Raw genomic sequence first — 19484 nt, forward strand, 5'->3', positions numbered from 1 at the left:
TGAAGGGATCTGTTGGCCTTGTTTGGCTTGCACGTTACAAAAGTATGACAATTATAAATTATCTGCTTTACTCAGGCTTAAACAAAATATCAGTCTAAAGTAGCATTCTCAATCTTAAATATAGAGAGTGCATCCTGGACCGCGTCTGGACACTTAGCATTTATCTATAAGTACCTTAAATCATACGGAAAGTGATAAAACAAGATGTTTTTACTTAAAACATCACACAATAGGTCACTCTTTGTTGAATTTCAGATGAGATTTAAAGAATAAAATACAATTTGCAATAATTTCATGCACAGGTATAAAAAAATACTTTTGAATCGGGTTACCCGACCACACCTATAAAATAGATGCTAACCCTACCGTTGTTATTGTCTGTTGGTAAAATGAGGTTATAAAAAAATAAATAACATATTTAAGTGTGTGTTTTAACATGTAGATTTAAAAACTTTAAAGCTTCATACAGAAAATTAAATTAATGCCATTCCCCAATGATGACAATAACTTTCTTACATAAAGCCTAATAAGATAATAAGAAAAATAAGGCCTATCTAAAATACCTGTTTTTGAAAAGGATGTAACCATAACCAAACCATTTCTTTGGGCTTCATCTATAATGATGTTTTGACCTCATCTTTAATGATGTTTTGGCCTCATCTATAATGATGTATTGTCCTCATCTTTAATGATGTTTTGGCCTCATCTTTAATGATGTTTTGGCCTCATCTATAATGATGTTTTGGCCTCATCTTTAATGATGTTTTGGCCTCATCAATATTGATGTTTTGGCCTCATCTTTAATGATGTTTTGGCCTCATCTTTAATGATGTTTTGGCCTCATCTATAATGATGTATTGTCCTCATCTTTAATGATGTTTTGACCTCATCTTTAATGATGTTTTGGCCTCATCTATAATGATGTATTGTCCTCATCTTTAATGATGTTTTGACATCATCTATAATGATTTTTTGGCCTCATCTATAATGATTTTTTGGCCTCATCTATAATTATGTTTTGGCCTCATCTTTAATGATGTTTTGGCCTCATCTATAATGATTTTTTGGCCTCATCTATCATGATGTTTTGGCCTCATCTTTAATGATTTTTTGGCCTCATCTTAAATGATGTTTTGGCCTCATCTTTAATGATGTTTTGGCCTCATCTATATTGATGTTTTGGCCTCATCTATAATGATGTTTTGGCCTCATCTTTAATGATGTTTTGGCCTCATCTTTAATGATGTTTTGGCCTCATCTATAATGATTTTTTGGCCTCATCTATAATTATGTTTTGGCCTCATCTTTAATGATGTTTTGGCCTCATCTATCATGATGTTTTGGCCTCATCTTTAATGATGTTTTGGCCTCATCTATAATGATGTTTTGGCCTCATCTTTAATGATGTTTTGGCCTCATCTATCATGATGTTTTGGCCTCATCTTTAATGATGTTTTGGCCTCATCTATCATGATGTTTTGGCCTCATCTATCATGATGTTTTGGCCTCATCTATCATGATGTTTTGGCCTCATCTTTAATGATGTTTTGGCCTCATCTATAATGATGTTTTGGCCTCATCTTTAATGATGTTTTGGCCTCATCTATATTGATGTTTTGGCCTCATCTATAATGATGTTTTGGCCTCATCTTTAATGATGTTTTGGCCTCATCTTTAATGATGTTTTGGCCTCATCTATAATGATTTTTTGGCCTCATCTATAATTATGTTTTGGCCTCATCTTTAATGATGTTTTGGCCTCATCTATCATGATGTTTTGGCCTCATCTTTAATGATGTTTTGGCCTCATCTATAATGATGTTTTGGCCTCATCTTTAATGATGTTTTGGCCTCATCTATCATGATGTTTTGGCCTCATCTTTAATGATGTTTTGGCCTCATCTTTAATGATGTTTTGGCCTCATCTATAATGATGTTTTGGCCTCATCTATAATGATTTTTTGGCCTCATCTTTAATGATGTTTTGGCCTCATCTTTAATGATGTTTTGACCTCATCTATCATGATGTTTTGGCCTCATCTTTAATGATGTTTTGGCCTCATCTATAATGATGTTTTGGCCTCATCTTTAATGATGTTTTGGCCTCATCTATATTGATGTTTTGGCCTCATCTATAAGGATGTTTTGGCCTCATCTATATTGATGTTTTGGCCTCATCTTTAATGATGTTTTGGCCTCATCTTTAATGATGTTTTGGCCTCATCTATAATGATTTTTTGGCCACATCTATAATTATGTTTTGGCCTCATCTTTAATGATGTTTTGGCCTCATCTTTAATGATGTTTTGGCCTCATCTATAATGATGTTTTGGCCTCATCTATATTAATGTTTTGGCCTCATCTATAATGATTTTTTGGCCTCATCTTTAATGATGTTTTGGCCTCATCTATAATGACGTATTGGCCTCATCTATAATCATGTTTTGGTTTCATCTATATTGATGTTTTGCCCTTATCTTTCATGATGTTTAGATGGCATCTTTAAATTATAATGTTGTTTTGGTATTACGGACATAACGAATCATAGACATAATGGACCAGACATAACAGATCATATTTTTGGACAAACCGGACCATCTAGAGAAACATAACAGACCAAGATGCACTCTCACTCCCAAATAAGATTTAACACAACTAAAAAAACTGTAAGTAAAAAGATAACTCATGGTCCATAATGTCCCCAAATATGGTACGTTATGTCACCTAATATGGTCCAATATGTCTGGTCAGTTATGTCCATGTTCCGTAATGTCCTAACACCTTGTTTTGGCCTCATCCATATTGATGTTTATATTTTTTATTTATATTATGTTTTGGCCAATTATTTCATATATTACAGGAGTAAACAGCCTTCAAATGAAACCTAAATTGTATGGTCCAGTTAACAAAATTGGACAGAATGGCCAATGGCTAGATAAAATGGCTTGCTTATTTAACGGTCAAATAGATCATGATGCATACACACAATAAGTATACCTCTTTAAAATTTGGCACATCAATTTTAAAATTGGTCAAATAAAAACCCTGAGGGTTGTTCTTCTTTGTTATTTGATAATCTAGTTTAATATCACACACATTTCATGAGCCAAATAAAACGACAAAGTAAGGCAGATTTTGTTTACTTTTGACTCGGACCTATGTCTATGAACCATTTTTTGACAGTTCTGTAGCCTATAGCGGTATTTAATAAAAAGAATATCAAGAAATAAATTATTACCTTTATAAAATATACAAATAATATAGTATATCTTCCTTCTAGCTAGCATACAATAACAAATCAACAGCTATCTAAAAAGTTAATAAACTTTTAAAACTTCCTGCTTTGCACTTCCTGGTAGCTTCTGCACATCAAGGTAGATAACTGATCAAAATTAAACGGTTAACATCCACTGATATCATTTGATTGGGCAACTATTCTCCGACACAGTGATCTCCCATATTGATTTTTTAGGCGAAATGAATTCGGTAGGACATACGGTAAGAAGCAGGGGCGGCTCCAGAATGCGACGTTAGAGGGGGCGTAATTTAGGGGCGTAACCTTTAGACTTGCGCCCCTCCCTCAGAACCGATTTTATTTTGGTTTAAAATGTTGGCAGGGGGTTTGGAGTACTCCCTCAAGAAAATTTTAAGAAGTTCTAGTCCGGAATGGTGCATTTGGGGCGTATTTTATTACTTTTGTCTCCTATATTGAAATAAAAAGTAAACTTGGAAGATTTGGATCTGCTAGTGAGAAGTGGCAGAGGGAAAAAATCCCATTTTAGCAAAATCCCCCGTTAAATCCTGTTAGAGGGGCACATTATTCAAAAATGCGTTCTTACAATTAATTTATTCCCTTAGTAATGGTTTCTTTCAAAGTTTGATGAATGTAAATATGTACCATTATAATGTTTATAAAGGGATCTGAACAATATAACAATCAAATTAACGGATGTTTCCATTGTTTTTTAGAAATGGAAGGGAAAACATTATTAATATAACCCTTTGAATTTCCATTCAGGCTGTCCATGGGTTATGGAATATTACCTTAGCTTTCTTTTGTAAAACCAGTGAGCTAATGTAAGGATTTTAAGCCTTCATTATCTATGTAACGAATCAAACTCGCCACAGAGGACTGAGACTAGCTGCATGAGGTGTTTTGACTGTGTGTTTTTTTTTTTTATTTTAATTCAACCCATGGAGCAGGGGAATCCCTGGTTCATGTAGTTGAAGAGACCTGTGGGAAAACTTCGACAAATTGGGCGGGGAAGGTGGTGACAACTAGATAGCGTGTGTACACATAAGGCTTGTAGTTGTAAAGATCAGTGGGAAGACTTCGGCAACGTTGGAGGGAAAGGTGGTGCCAACTGCACAGTTCATGGAGGTCATGTAGTTGTAAAGACCGGATGGATAACTTCTACAACGTGGGACTAGAAGGTAGTGCCTACTGGGCAGTTCATGAAGGTCATATAGTTATAGATACCAGATGTATCTCAACGTGGGTGCATGAGCAATATCTGCTTCATATGTCTATTCTGTTTTATTCCTCTTTGGAACTGTCCTTGATATAGTGGATTTTTCATGTGTTTTGCATATTATTGTACTACTTACGGTTACACTAATGAGTATGCATCTATTCATATGCAGTTTTATATTATGCGGCATTGATTTGCTATTAACAGTACACTGGCTTTTTTCAAGTGCACGACTGATATCCGGAGTGACATAACACCGTTTCTCCAATTTCAACACTACAAACGGTCAGCTCCTACCCGAGAGGACGTTCGACATCCCGAACAGGGACTTCGACCATCCACCTTAAATCTAGACTAGTAAGTATTCATATCGAAAATAGGTATATCATGCACCAGTCAATTGTAACCACGGCCCCCAGATCCGGGGGTACATCGAGGATAGCCGGGGAAATGGGCCTTGTTTTTACCTTTCGGGTGGCCCCGCAGTGCCGGGTGAATGCGGTGGTTTTGTCTTCGCTTTAAATATAGCGGGGAATGGGCCTTACCTAGGGCCCCTGGGGTGCGGGGGCATTTGGCGGGAATTTTACCATCTGTTCGTCCCCGAAGGGCGGGGATTTTAGCCGAGGTTGGCTGAACCGAAAGTTAAAGTCCCCGCTATTCCCCAGACCTGGAGGGGCCGTGGTTACAATTGACTGGCGCATTATCTACACTCAGCAAAAATCTGAAACCTAGTAGATTTAACAAGATACAATTGTAAACCTCATTAATAGAGGCGTATCAAGGAAATGACGTTAGGGGGTGGGGTTTCATTTAGGGGAAGTTGAGCCTTTGATTTACGCCCCTCCCTCAAAATCATTTTTTTTTAAAGTGTTGGGAGTTTTTTTTTACAATTTCTGGTCCGAAATGGTGCTTTTTGGGCGTATTCTCGTACCTTTTTTGTCTGTATTGAAGTAGACTGTAAACTTGGACGAGTAAATGTGGGTGCGTAGGGTGCACCCCCCCCCCCCCCCGAATTCGCTAGTGATTTAGTAATTTAAATGTATACAATCGATTCTTACATTGTCTTGTTTTACCGTTTCAGCGTTCAGATGCCAATTGATCTAATTTTATATTTATAAGGTGACGGTTAAATGTTATGTTTGGAGTTATATAGAGAGAGAGTCCACACCATACGTGTTGTACTATGCTTAATTCTATTACAACTGCCAGGATGTTACTGTAGTTGCGGGATTATCTGTAAGGTTCTGGGCATGCGCACTGCATACAATATAATCATGTATATACATGTATAACAATTATTTTGAAATAAATATTATTATTTTATATTGCTTCTCGTGCTGTCATATGTTTTTCACACAACTATGTTGTATTAAGAAAGACGCTTTTACCGCTATTTTAAGTACCCTAAATAGCTATATGGTCTCCTTTAACGACCACATTAGCACGTACCACATATACACGTTATAAGGAGGTTTTACAGGTGTTAAACCTGTAAAATCCTCCTTATAAATTGTATATGTGGTACGACGTCTCCAACTAACTGGTACGATATCTCCAGCAGCAGATAGATGTTGATATATAGCTTTGACCGTTAGTACAGTGAAGTTAATGTAATTTGAATATACATTATCATTTTTTTGTTTTGAAAATGTATTTTTTATGTATTTTTGTTATATTTGTTTTAAAGTAAAGAAGTTTATCAATATTTTTATAAATATATGTTTTTATGTTGAATTACAAATCTCATTACAATTTCTATTGAAACACAATTTGAATATTTCGACTGCTTTTATTATATTTAAAAAAAAACTTAAATAAAATTAAGGGGCCGAAATGTCTCTGTGAAAAACCAGTAAGGGGCCGAAAAGTCTCGAGTCAATATTTTTAAGGGGCCGAAATGGCAGGGCCGAAATATCTCAGGGCCCGATTTGGTAGTAGGCCGATTTGGTGGGATATGGGGCTCCCTCTCAGTCTTACACTCATCCGGGTTCGAGCCATATCTGGTCGCACATATATCTCACCCTGTGACATTTACATGTATCTGGTTTATTTTGATTTAATAAAGTAAGACGACAGTGTGTGCCTAACCCACAACCCCGACTGAGAAATGTCATAGGTGAATTTACAAGGAACGAAAATCTATAAGATACGAAATATTTTGAGTACGAATCTAGTAACAGTTACTTCCCTTTGAAAAATATAGGTGGCGCAAGTTAAGAAAACAGAATCAACAGGTTTTGCTAATTATTAACCAATTAATTGCGGTATTATGATTTGAAAGGATACTCAAAAGTGCCATAAATGTGTCGTATAGCAAAAAATTGTATAAAAGACTATACCCCTCCATATTGCACAGTTTATGTGCTCGATTAAAGAAAATTACAATGGAGGTAGATAGAGTTGATAGTACAAAACTGCTGCTGGTGACAGCAAATGTTGGCTCTATATTTGAGGATGTAAGTATTTGATATTGTTGAACAAATGCCTTATCTATATGCGTTATAAGTTTAAATAGATATATTAATTTTTGCATTGCAAGTCGCACTTAACTTGAAAAGCTCGGACTTAAATGTTACACAGTTTGTAAAACAGGTCCCAACTATTGTAAGTCGCAGTGAGATTATATCAATAACCATATTAAAAATTAACACTTGAGGTAGGATAACCTAGCTCAGACATATTTTAAACATGACCCAAGATACTGCTATGACTCTTCTCAGTTGATGGACTATACCTTTCAATACTAAATTATATTTACTGTGTTTTTCCTGAACCAGTTAGGGCCCCAAAAATATAGCTCCAATGGCCATTTTATTATTATTATATCGATAAATACACTTTTTCCAAAAAAGTTTTCTTTAAGCAACAAACCTCATCAGCATTTTGCTTTTCCTGTCAATATTTTACAGCAATATAAGTAATAATTGATAATATCAAGGTAAAAATTGGATTTCTCAAATTTAGTTAAAAGTTAATAAAACAAAGCCTTTTTCCCAATTTGAAAGGTCCCTTGGCTTTCAAAAGTGGTGGAAAAACACTAGCATAATCACTAGTATGTATATTTTTCCCAATTTCAAGAAAAAAATGCTTTATGAGATGAATTGCTGTCACAAAAAGGCTGGCTCCTTGTGCCCCTATTATGCACCAGTCAATTGTAACCAAATGCCCCTGCACCCCAGGGACACTAGGTAAGGCCCATTCCACGCTATGTTTTGCACCAAGACAAAACCACCGCATTCACCCAGCACTGCGGGGCCACCTGGAAAGTAATAACCGGGCCCATTTCCCCGGCTATCCCCGGTATAGCCCCGGACCGGGGGGGGGGGGCGTGGTTACAATTGACTGGTGCATTACAGGCATGGAGTTTTGGCGCAGGAACAATTCATTCTGACCATTTTTTCATGTTTATTTTACAATTAAAAAAGCTTATATTGGTAAAGTTCATGGTTAAAAACACTTAATTCACTTATACCTGAACATTTGACCGTCTCCGTGACCTAGTGGTTATGCGTCCACCTACGGAGCGGGAGGTCGTGGGTTCGATCCCTGGCCGCGTCATACCAAAAGACGTTAAAAATTGGTACAAGTAGCTCCCTTGCCTGGCGCTTGGCAATTAAAGGGTAGTGCTTGGAAAAGTGGTGTACTCAGTACTGGTTTAACCCAGGAAAGTTGTACCCCGTGTATCGGTGCTTTACACCGAGCACGTAAAAGAACCAAGGGGTCTCTTCGAAAAAGAGCTAGGGTATCGCACCCGGACTTCCTTGTATCCCACCACTGTCTCTTCAGCGTGCTGTCCCTTCAGCAAAAACAAAGGACCCCGTTGGAAATAAGTGCTTGCACTTTCACGGGTTATCCTTGACCGCAAGGTCTAAAGAAATTCATGTGCTAGTTTTGATGTATGTTTGCTACAGGCACTACTTTAAAGGTTGACTCTAACCTGCACAGCAAACAGTGCAGATTCTGATCAGCTTGATGGTTGAAATTCTGCTTATCTGAGTCTACACTCAATGGTTGCAAAGGGCAGATGGCATGCTGTGATCTGGGTTTCAAAGTTTTAATTCAAAAATCTAGACTTTGATATTCATGCCTTAAATACTGCACATTTCATTGAATTAAAATTTGTAGTACTGACATCTTAAAGCTCTTACAGTATTACAAAGTGTATATTTAGACACTATGGTACAATTTAACAGTCTAAAATTTTGCAACTTTGATACACTGGTTCAACATAAAAAGTGCAAAGACTTCTATTTTTAAAAAGACACCTTGTCAATCCAATACTGTTTATTTTCTATCTGATACATGTATGTCAACATATTAAAACCTTTAACTACTTACTAAAAAATGTTTTTATGAAAAATATTAATTACTGTTACCAAGATTGTAACCGTGTATTTAATAGCTGAAAACTCAAAAATATTAAATGATTGGTGACTGCTTAAAGATTTACCGTGATCAACTATCGTCTCATAAGGTAAAAATATCATGTTTTCTGAGCCTTTCTTTCAAATAAAACTCAGTATCCTTCATAAGAATCATTGTTTTCGACATTTATTCATTCTTATTTTGCAGGTTTATTAAAAAATGTGGTAAATCTTATTTGGGAGTAAGGGTGCATCTTTAATAATTTTTCAAGTAAGTGGAATGGAGTTATTGGTGCCATCCACATTCAGGAGTGCCACTGACTGAGCTAGCAAGAATGACATCAATCCATTTTGGAAAGTTTGTTTTAATTTGCTTTTGATGAAAGCAATATTTACCAGTTAATTTTCCCATGGGAATGATGTGGAGCAGAGCTTAATCGATCGCAGAGAGATAGCTGATGAAGATGTATTTGATGTGCAAAAATTAAATCTGATTTTATCATTAGTCAAAATAAGAACAAATCCACAAGCAATGAGCTGGTAAAAAGCTTTCTGGGGTTATCTAAAGCCTGCATTTTAAATTGCAGAGCTTGCTGAAAAAATGATGCCAAGCTTTAGTATTATACTGTATAATAATTTAGGCTGTTTTAAAAACAAACAGTTTTTTTTTACTGACTGCTGTTTACTGATGGGTCTTAATTACTATTGAATGACTATGTATACCCATGCAACTCGCAGGGAGCACATGGAGTTATGGTATAGTAAGCAGAATTTTTGCTGGACACCATAAGGATACTTGACTTCAAAATAATTTAATAAATGTGCCAAACATCTTAATTTACGATCTTCTTTTTGAACTTGAAGGAAGTATGTCAGTCCAGGTTATGGACTTTATGCACCAGTCAATTGTAACCACGGCCTCCCCAGGTCCGGGGAATAGCGGGGACTTTGACTTTCGGTCAAGCCAACCCCGGGTAAAATCCCCGCCCTGCGGGTACGAACTGATGGTCAAATCCCCACCAAATGCCCCCGCCCCCAAGGAGCCTAGGTAAGGCCCATTTCCCGCTATATTTTGCGCAAAGCCAAAACCACTGCATTCATCTGGCACTGCGGGGCCACCTGAAAGCTAAAAACACGTTACATTTCCCCGGCTATCCCTGGTATACCCCCGGACCTGGGGGCCGTGGTTACAATTGACTGGTGCATTATACCAAAGGTTTTCTGCACTTTTGTTGGGGCCGAATATATATATCCATTCCAAATGCAATCTTATTGTCTATCCTTTTCCCCACACAAAAAAAACTCATCCTAATGAAGAAAAAAATCTCGAAAATGGAATTTGCAAAACAATCTGATATATTGAATTTTAAGAAAGTAACAGTTTTTATGTGGCAGAGACAAATTCATTATGAGAGTTGAATATTTTTTTTAAGTTTACTTTTTTGTGAAAAAATCAGATAAAGTTTCCATTTTGAAAACATGTACTGGTATATTGAATGTAGGGAAATGAGACACTGGCCTTAGATTTTTGAAGCAGTACAGAAATACCAGTGAATTGAGTGTACATGCATGTAGTCGACCAGGGTTCGACACTAACGGTAGTCTGGTAGTCCAAGACTACCAGTTTTTTGGTTGGACTACAAGAAATTTTAAGTCAATAGTCCATCGGACTACTAGAAAAATTAAATATCACATCAGTTAATTGAGCATAAAATCTTTATTACGCTTAAACTTGCGTAAAACGTCATGTTAAAAAAAGCCGAACATCAGCGGTAAATGCTCATTCTAAAGTTTGCCGAAAATGGCCGAGCAGTTCCGGACAACATGGACTGTTCACCAAATTTTGCGCGCATTTCATTTAGCCTTTCGACCAATATTTAAACCAGTCTTTAGAATGTCTTAATTTAGAAAGGGAAAACCCAATTTCGCACTGTGTGGTGTGTTTTAATCCACAGACATGTGAACCTCTGCCAATCTCAGCAAGGTAGATTTGGGTCCAGAAGAGTCCCTTGCATTTTCAGTCAGAAACAATGATAGATACGATGTAAACCAAAGCTTGGTAAAGATTTCCTATTTTTTTTCCTATTTTTTCACCAAAACTTGGTTGACGGCCTGTATAAGCATGGTTTTTAGATTTTTTTAAGGTTTAAAAATTATATTTAAAGGCCAGAATTGTTTTTAAAATTGAGATGGATAAAAAAGACCAATCAAATGGTTATACCGACAATGTTCTAAGGAGAAAGCTAAGTCTCGCAAAACACTCTAGAAATCTGTTGTAGGCTTGCATTTTTTTGGACTACAAGAAGTTTTGCTGGACTACCCAGATTTCAGATCCAGTAGTCCGAGGGACTACCTTGTGAAAAATATAAGTGTCTAACCCTGTCGACTACAGCAAATCAGTATTTATGTGCATAGATTTCTGCATCTCACCCAAGAGACTATGGGTACAAGCCTTTGTTTTTAGAAACATGCCAGTTCAGGAAATTGACCCAAATCTGATTCCTACATGTATCAGCTTAAAGCTGCACTCTCACTGATTGACCATTTTGACAACTAGTTTTATTTTTCGTCTTGGAATGAGACAATTTTTGCATATAGTCTTGAAACTTGTGATATAAGACTGCTGACAAAATTGAAGTCACTGTTTTGTTTTATTTATGTTCGAAAATTGATGTTAAATGTCTGAAATGCTTTAAGAAAAATGATATATGTTCTACTTAGAGTTATCTTATATGACCGGATTGAAGACATTGATGCCAAAATCAGCTTACTCCGAGACAAATTAATAAAAACTGTCAATCTGTGAGAGTGCAGCTTTAAAGCTTCAGGGATGTGATATGTGTTTGAATATTTTGCGGGAGGGTGGGTGGGTGGAGGTGTCCCTGGGGCCATTGAATCCACAGTCACAGTTACTTGGTTGCGTTGGGTTGTTAGAGTTCATATTCCAGTTTGGTTCCAATTTCAAGTCAGGAGAGTCTTCAAAAGAGCTTCTAAACAGCCATTGTTCTTCTACGGCATTGTGCTTTTGACCCCAAGAGCGCCCCAAGAACCCATGGCTGAAAAGATTTCAGCCTCCCAGCTGCCAGGTCAATCACATCTCTGAGCTTGCTGTCATCACAGTTGTCTTTATTTAATTAAAACTTGTCAATCAAGAGAATAAAGTGATGAGAGGATTTTCTCATTTTTGTAGAAATCAATGTTCATGATAAACACATGTATGTTCTATTTTTAATCAAGTAAAATAATAGAACTTGCTTTGGGGCTGTAAGCATTCTATCAGGGTTGTACGTAGGCATAGTCCAGTATGCCTGGGCATCCAAGTTAACTTTGGTTCTCCTGTCAGAAATAGCAAATTCTTCAAGATATCAAGAAGGCTTAAACCATACCCATTGAATATTGGCGCCACATTCAATGTATTGAGACTTGGGGCCATGAACAGTCTCAAGTCCAAGTCTAGGCTTAGACTCAGGAAAGCATTTTTATGAAGGAACAAAAGCTCATATTTATTCCAACTCTTCTACAAAAATGTATGTAAATTATAGGGATATTTCAGCAAATTTCACCATCAATGCTTTGATAGAAGGAAAATCACAATGAAATGATATTTTGCCATATTGAGTATTACTCATGATTTGTGGATCAGTGTTTTACAGCCCCATTCCCTTTCTGAAAGAATATCAGAGCTTCAGATAACTTTTTTACTTGCAACCTAGTAAAGTGTACGGTACACCCTTGGGCCATTCATTAAAGTGTAATGGCGATTTCTAAAGTGTACTGGTACATTAACCCTTAGGCTGCTGATGGCAATTTTAAAGGCTTTGCAAACAGCTTGGAACCAGACCAGACACCGAGTAACTCGGCGCCTGGTCAGGTTCCAAACTGTTTGCCACTCAGTCAATATATCCCCAAAGTTTTAAGTAAATTGAAAGAAATTTAGAATAAACCAGACGACATTTTTGAGCAGACGACAATTTACCCAGAGGCAAAGGGTTAAAATACAAAAATGAATGACTGATTTTATTTAATGAACTTTTATAGTACATATTTAAATTAGAACTTACACAAAATTGTAATGTTGCTCAGCAAATTACAAGACCTGATTAATTTAAACATCTTTACTAACTTCTTGGCTTATAGCCTTCTGTAAGTCTTTTGGGATAGTGAATCGATTTTAACAAACCGGTTTAAAATTTAGTCAAAACAGCTAGCTAGAACAGTAAAAATACTCGGAAGAATGTTACGCCCTATTTATTATTTTTAATCGTACCGTTACAAACAGCTGTTTGATTTTATGTTGTAATGGGCTATTTTTAAAGTGTATTTACGCCCATTATGAACCATATCTGTAGATCTGGAATATAATTCTCCCTGTCCAGGTAAAAAAATTCCCTTGAACAAAAAAAGGTTTGTTGAATAAAATGTAAACATATCATTCCTCTTTTTGCCAAAACGATGCTATTTTTCCCACATCAAAGGCCCCCACCACCATTCCCTTTTATGTGGAAAAAATACTGTAGGTACAATTCAAAATGCTACAGGTATGCCCCAGTTATTGGCAGCTTCTTCATACATGTAGCATCAATCATCACCTAATTAATATAACTATTATCTATTAAATCTGCCTTGTTTTCTTGCATAAAGTGATATGAAGTGCACTGTGATTAAAGAATTATATATCGCATGCACAGTTGTGGCAGTTAACAATAAACTGTTATTGTTGCACAAGTAGTTTGTTGCCCAATCTTTCCGTACAAGATACACATGTTTTCTGTCAGTCAATTACCTTGTTATGCAAGTGTTATTTCTGTAACAGTCTCGTACATGTTTATTTATTTGCAATAGTTCAGAGTTTTAGCACGTTTGTTTTTGCAAAGAAATGAAGTAACGGTATTGTCATAGCCTTGTTGTCGCTGTTGGCTACATTGATTTATAGAGCAATAACATTAACCTTTGCTAAAAAGTTGTTCAAGATATTCAAATGAAACTTGGTACACATATTGCTCAAAACCATGGCTAAAAAATGTTCAAAATATTCAAATGAAACTTGGTACACATATTGCCAAAAACAGTATGCAAAACATATAATAACAAATATTTATAGGCCCATATCTCTTGACTTCAATTATTATTTCCCATTAACAATTCCAAAAAAGAGAAGAGTTTCATAATTAATTGGCATTCTCTCCATGGCGCTCTTGTTTAGTTTCATGACAGAGGCTGCAGAAAGTCTTTAAGGACATATGTACCTGGTATTTCCCTGACAATTTATTTCTTATCAAGACAATTTTGTTTAAGATGGCATTAAGTTGTCTTTTTATCCGTTAAGCATTAAGTTGTTCTGTTCTGAAGTGTCGTCTTTGTAATGTAACAGTTTTTATAAAAGAGTTTAAGCCAGGTTTTTAAAACGGCAAGGTGCTGCATAAAAGGGCACATTAGGCCACACCAAATTAATGTTTAGTTCCTCGGATTTTTGCCAAAAAAAAATTGAAGCGAGCGAGCAAAAAATATATTTTTCCTTATATTCAATATAAATAAGAAAGATTGTTCAAAATAGTTGCCCTTAAACCCATTTTAATGCCACCTTGAACTGAACCTAAAATAGACATTGGGAAAATGTCGGAATACATACTATTTTTTCATCCGTGTTTAGTACAAACATTATATGGATAGATCTAATTTCTTATATAATTAAAACGTACAGTCGAACCTCGTTATGTGGACTTTTACGGGACCTTGTGAAAAAAGTCGAGGTAACGAAAAGTCGACTCATCCGAATTACAAAAATATCACCAATCCCAACACGTTTGAGTTGGATTGTCCGATGTTTACATCCACAATTGAACGGTCTTGTTAAATATTTTCGTCGTGAAAACAGCAAACTTATTATTGAAAAATAAAGTGAAACAAAAGAAGAATTATTTGTGTCAAATTTATTTCTTTTACGTTTATGGATCACACAAAACACATATAAAACCACAATTGCATACATTTGTACATTGTAAGATTTTATACCGGGTCCTTCTCTGAATTGGTCGACCAGAGCAGTGGAACTAACATTTGACATTTTGAAGTTATTCTTTCTGTTTCCATTCGGGATTGATATCTAATCAATTAAATGTTCATGTTTTATACTATACCACAGAGCTTGAGCAATAAATGTCTCTTTAATTAAATACATAAACAAACAACTTTAATTATTCGCACTTACCAATTACATTTTTGTATCCCCTAATTATGACAGTTTGTTATATTGACACGCACAGTATTTTGCGACATGCCGCAAACCGTCATAAATATTTTCACAACTACGTCTCGATCTACAGTTCGACATAAAGAACATAGGAAATGTGTGAAATTCGATCACTGGGACTGAAAAACGAGGTCGACATAGCGAAAAAGTCGAGATAAAAAAATCGACACAAACAGATTTATTTTATATAGAAGTGGGCTGGGCAGTGGTTACAATTGACAAGTGCATTACAATCCCGGATTATGCGGCAAATAAAAAAAATATATAAGGTGATAAACTTAGGCTTACTTATGTTGAGGTATATCCAGACCAGTGTTTATATCGCTATTTGTGAAAAGATATTTGTTCAAAATGTTGTTTTGTCAGAATTTGATCAAAAATGAGCTTGATACATCAATTTGGACCAAGCAATGACTCATGTTCCAGTTAAGTTGACCTGTCATCTTCAGCATCGTCGTAACGAGGTAAAATTTTGGTCCCTTGTATTATGACTTGAATAAAATAGTACTAAGTTGATCATTCTGATTTCCATTCAAAACGAGTCACTAATTACGCAATATAATCGCTACCAGTCTCAGATACACATGCTTTATTGCATAACGATTGCTTTAAATAATGATCCTTTAGTGCATGAGATGATCAACAATGACTTCAAGCATGCTCAAAACATATTTATTGTCAAAAATAAGATTTAATTTCCAAACTTCGAGCCACATTGTTTATGCCATTTTGATTGAATTTATTGAAACCCATGCTAAACCGATCGATATACAGTATAAAAACACTACGCATCGGTAACTTCCCTTTACAGAAACACGAAAACTAGCGTAGAAAAATTATACTTGATTATTTTTAGCCTTTTAATAAATTATTACCTGAACAAAATCTGCTTGGCGATCAAAATGGAGGTGTGGGCGCACAAATTTTTTTTTTTTTTTTAATTTTCCAAAAAATAGGAGCGGTAAATCCGCGGAACGAAATATCACTTTGGTGTGGCCTTATGTTAGGCTTCATAAACTTATTTTCGTATTATGAATTTGACGGGAATGTTGTTAAAAAGATGTTTTATTGAAATAGTTTTTGGTTCAACTGCCAAGCATGTATTAAGTTTGTATGTATTAATCATCGTATAATAAGCTTTAAAACAAAACTTATAAGTTAGTTGACTACAGATGTCTTAAAGATGCACTCTTACAAGATTTACCACAATTAATAATATTGTTTTAATATTCCAAAAAAGATGAATGAATGTCAAAAACAATGGTTCTTATGAAGGATACCGAGTTTAATTTGGAAGAAATGAGCACAAAACATGGTATTTTTACCTTATGAGATGATAGTAAGCCACAGTAAATCTTTAAGCATTCACCAATCATTTAATGTTTTTGCGCTTTCTGCTATCAAATACACGATCTTGTTATCAGTTATTTATATTTTTCATAAATTCATTATTTAGTCAGAAGTTAAAGGTTTATCAGTCAAAATTTATGTTTGTTATACATCATTGTGTATGTATTAATTTTAAATAAGAGTGTCACTTTAAGCTTTCAATCATATGAAGGCAGATGGATGCACATACTCTTTACATAAAAAGGGCAGGGTGCAGCACACTTCAAAAATTCTTCTTAAGTTAAATATGAAGCCCTTTTTTTCTAAGTACATTTAAGTGCTTGATAACATGGAATAATTTATCTTAATATACTGTTACTTACCAATATTTGGTACCATTTCTTAGGGCGTAAGATGATTTTTATTTGATTTTTAATGTAACTATTAAGTACATGTACATAGCTGTTAAAGCTTTAAAATGCTGTTTTTTTCTGGTTGAATCTGGATAAAATAATTCAAAGGGGTATATTGAGTTATTAATCACGCATCAACTGTTATGTATATATATATATTTACCCAATTTGTTTCTCTCCCGTATGGAGATTCTGACTTGCCTCATGCCCTGATTTCTCGAACAATCTTAAGTCCAACATAACACAGGGGCAGGGTGCATTGCCAAACCCTATGACCATCCCCCCCCCCCCCAAAAAAAAATAAATAAATAAATATATATGTATATTTAAAAAGATAAGATATTCCCAGGCGGGGACTGACAGGGGAACTGTTACTAGTAATAACTGACAAGAATTATGCATTTTTTATACTTATATATATATTATTCTATAATCTTTGTAAAAGACTACAAAGATTATAGAATGATTGTTTTATTACATGCTATAACAGTTCCTCCATCATTATTAATAAGCCCGGGGAGTGGGGTGGGGGGCGTGGTCATAGGGTGTGCATAACAACGTACCCTGACCCCTGTGCATCGTAACAGGATCAAGCTAAGAACACTTTTTTGTTTTGGTATAATTTGTATAATATTCTTCTGTTTTATGATCCTGTGACTTTTAATTTAGAAGGGCTTTATTTTCATGATCATATGATAAACCCTTTTTTGTAATTTGGCTAAATGAAATTTATAAACATATATGCATAAGATTTTTAAAGATGCACTTTTAATTACTACCAAATAAGAGGAACAACATTTAAAACAATTGTTTTAATTTAGTGAAAGAGGATGAATAGATATCGAAAACAATGGTTCTCATGAAGTATTTAATTTGAAAGAAAGGTGCAGAAAACTCGTTATTTCTACCTTATGAGACGATAGTTGACCACTGTAAATCTTTTAGGACCCACCAGTCATATAGTATTTATGCGTTTTTAGCTATTAAATACATGGTTCTATTCTTGTTATCATGTTTGCAGTTATTTACATTTTCCATAAATTCATTATTTAGTAAGTAGTGAATCGTTTATCACTCAAAATCTATGTTTGCTATATATACATGCTCCGGTATGTATTGATTTTAGATTTTAGTGTCACTTTAAGAAATTGTATACAGTTTCCAAACTCTAATATATTTTTTTTTTCAATTTCAGCCGGAACACATGCTCAAGATATGGCTGAAAGAGTTCTTGGCAGTAAGTATTACCATTGTCACATCACAGGGAGAAAAAACCCTTGTTCTATTTAACATCTGACATGAAAAAAAAACAAAGCAATCTTGTTTTCTTTGGAGCATAGAGAAAATGGATCTATAGAGTTATTCTAGGATAATTAAATCATAATGAAACAGTTGTATGCACACCAGAATCTTGCATGGGCTTGAAAGATGTGGTAAAATTTGTTTTTTAGATAGACGAAAAAATGAAATATGATCTTGAATTCATGCACGAGAAAAAACAACTTTCATTGTACTTTACTGTACAGCGGATATTTTAAGGAGACATGTGTAAAACAAGATCCTGTATCCCAAAATACATTTGCTTAAACTTAAAGCTTTACCTAAGGCCCCCCCCCCCCCAAAAAAAAAATCAAATTGGTTTGGTTTAAGGTTACATTCCTTTCAAAAACAGGTAGGGTAGGTATGCTTTTTTTTATTCTTATAAAATAATAATAATTTTAAATATTGTAAGAACGTTAATAGTATTATCAGAGAATGGTGTTAAAGTTATCTTCTGTAAAAAGCTTAAAGTTTTTTAACTACACTCATTTTAAAAAAAAATATATCTTTTTTTTCTCCTTTTTTTCTCTACCAACTGAATATAAAATGGAAGGAATGGCTTTTATATCATAGGTTGAGTCAGGTAATGTGGACCAAATTATTTTTTTAGGCCCTAGCTGAAAATAACAGAAAAAAAATCAAGGACATCTTAAATGCTGCATTTCATGATGGAGAAAAACTGGTTAAGTTGCTAAATGTATTGTAATTTGGGCTATTAATATCAATTTGAAACTAATGAAAATAATGGGGCTAATACATTAGCTGATTACCAATCCATTAAAGAATAAATTATAGGTAATTTCTTAATGTGAGTCCCACCCGATTTATTTGGCAATATATTTATGATTACCCATATGTCCATTTAACTGTGGACAAGGGATTTATAGATCATGAAAATACAGTGCTGTTTTGGTAACCTAATTGTGGACAAGGGATTTGATAAATAGAGAAAACATTACACCTATGGCCATTTAACTGTGGACCAAAAATGATAAATGGTAATATATTACACATATGGTAATTTTTATGTGGACAAAGAAATGGTGATACACTGCAACTATAGCCAATACATTGTGGACAGAGAATTTGATAAATGGTGATGCATTAAATCTATGGTCATTTAACTGTGAACCAATAATTAAATTATAAATAATTGGTGATACTGATATTAAATGGCATGTGTTTGGCGATATTTTGTTTGGCGATATGTAGTTTCTGTATTATAAGTCTCTATCTTCGAATGAAGGATTCTCCTTCTGTTGAACACGTTCATGATTTTTTTTCACCATTTTAAAGAATGGTTGCTTAGTGATTTCGATTACATAATCTGTTTATG

General features: G+C 34.9%; 2 protein-coding genes across 8 annotated transcripts in view; one reads left to right on the forward strand and one right to left on the reverse strand.

The window, feature by feature from the left end:
* Positions 1 to 3365, reverse strand: part of LOC128211290 (B-cell linker protein-like) — a 66852-nt gene extending 63487 nt beyond the window's left edge. For all 6 annotated transcript variants that reach the window (XM_052915935.1, XM_052915939.1, XM_052915938.1 and 3 more), the window contains exon 1: positions 3239 to 3365. The gene's annotated coding sequence lies outside the window, so the exon portion shown is untranslated. The remainder of the gene's footprint in view (positions 1 to 3238) is intronic.
* Positions 3366 to 6685: 3320 nt separating this feature from the next.
* LOC128211979 (inositol polyphosphate-5-phosphatase A-like) overlaps positions 6686 to 19484 on the forward strand; it is a 48482-nt gene continuing 35683 nt past the window's right edge. For both annotated transcript variants that reach the window (XM_052917179.1, XM_052917178.1), the window contains exons 1-2: positions 6686 to 6928; positions 18024 to 18065. In XM_052917179.1, the coding sequence (XP_052773139.1) occupies positions 6857 to 6928; positions 18024 to 18065 (114 nt within the window). In that variant the 5' untranslated portion in view covers positions 6686 to 6856. The remainder of the gene's footprint in view (positions 6929 to 18023; positions 18066 to 19484) is intronic.

Source organism: Mya arenaria, chromosome 12 (assembly GCF_026914265.1).
Source record: "Mya arenaria isolate MELC-2E11 chromosome 12, ASM2691426v1".
Taxonomy (NCBI): domain Eukaryota; kingdom Metazoa; phylum Mollusca; class Bivalvia; order Myida; family Myidae; genus Mya; species Mya arenaria.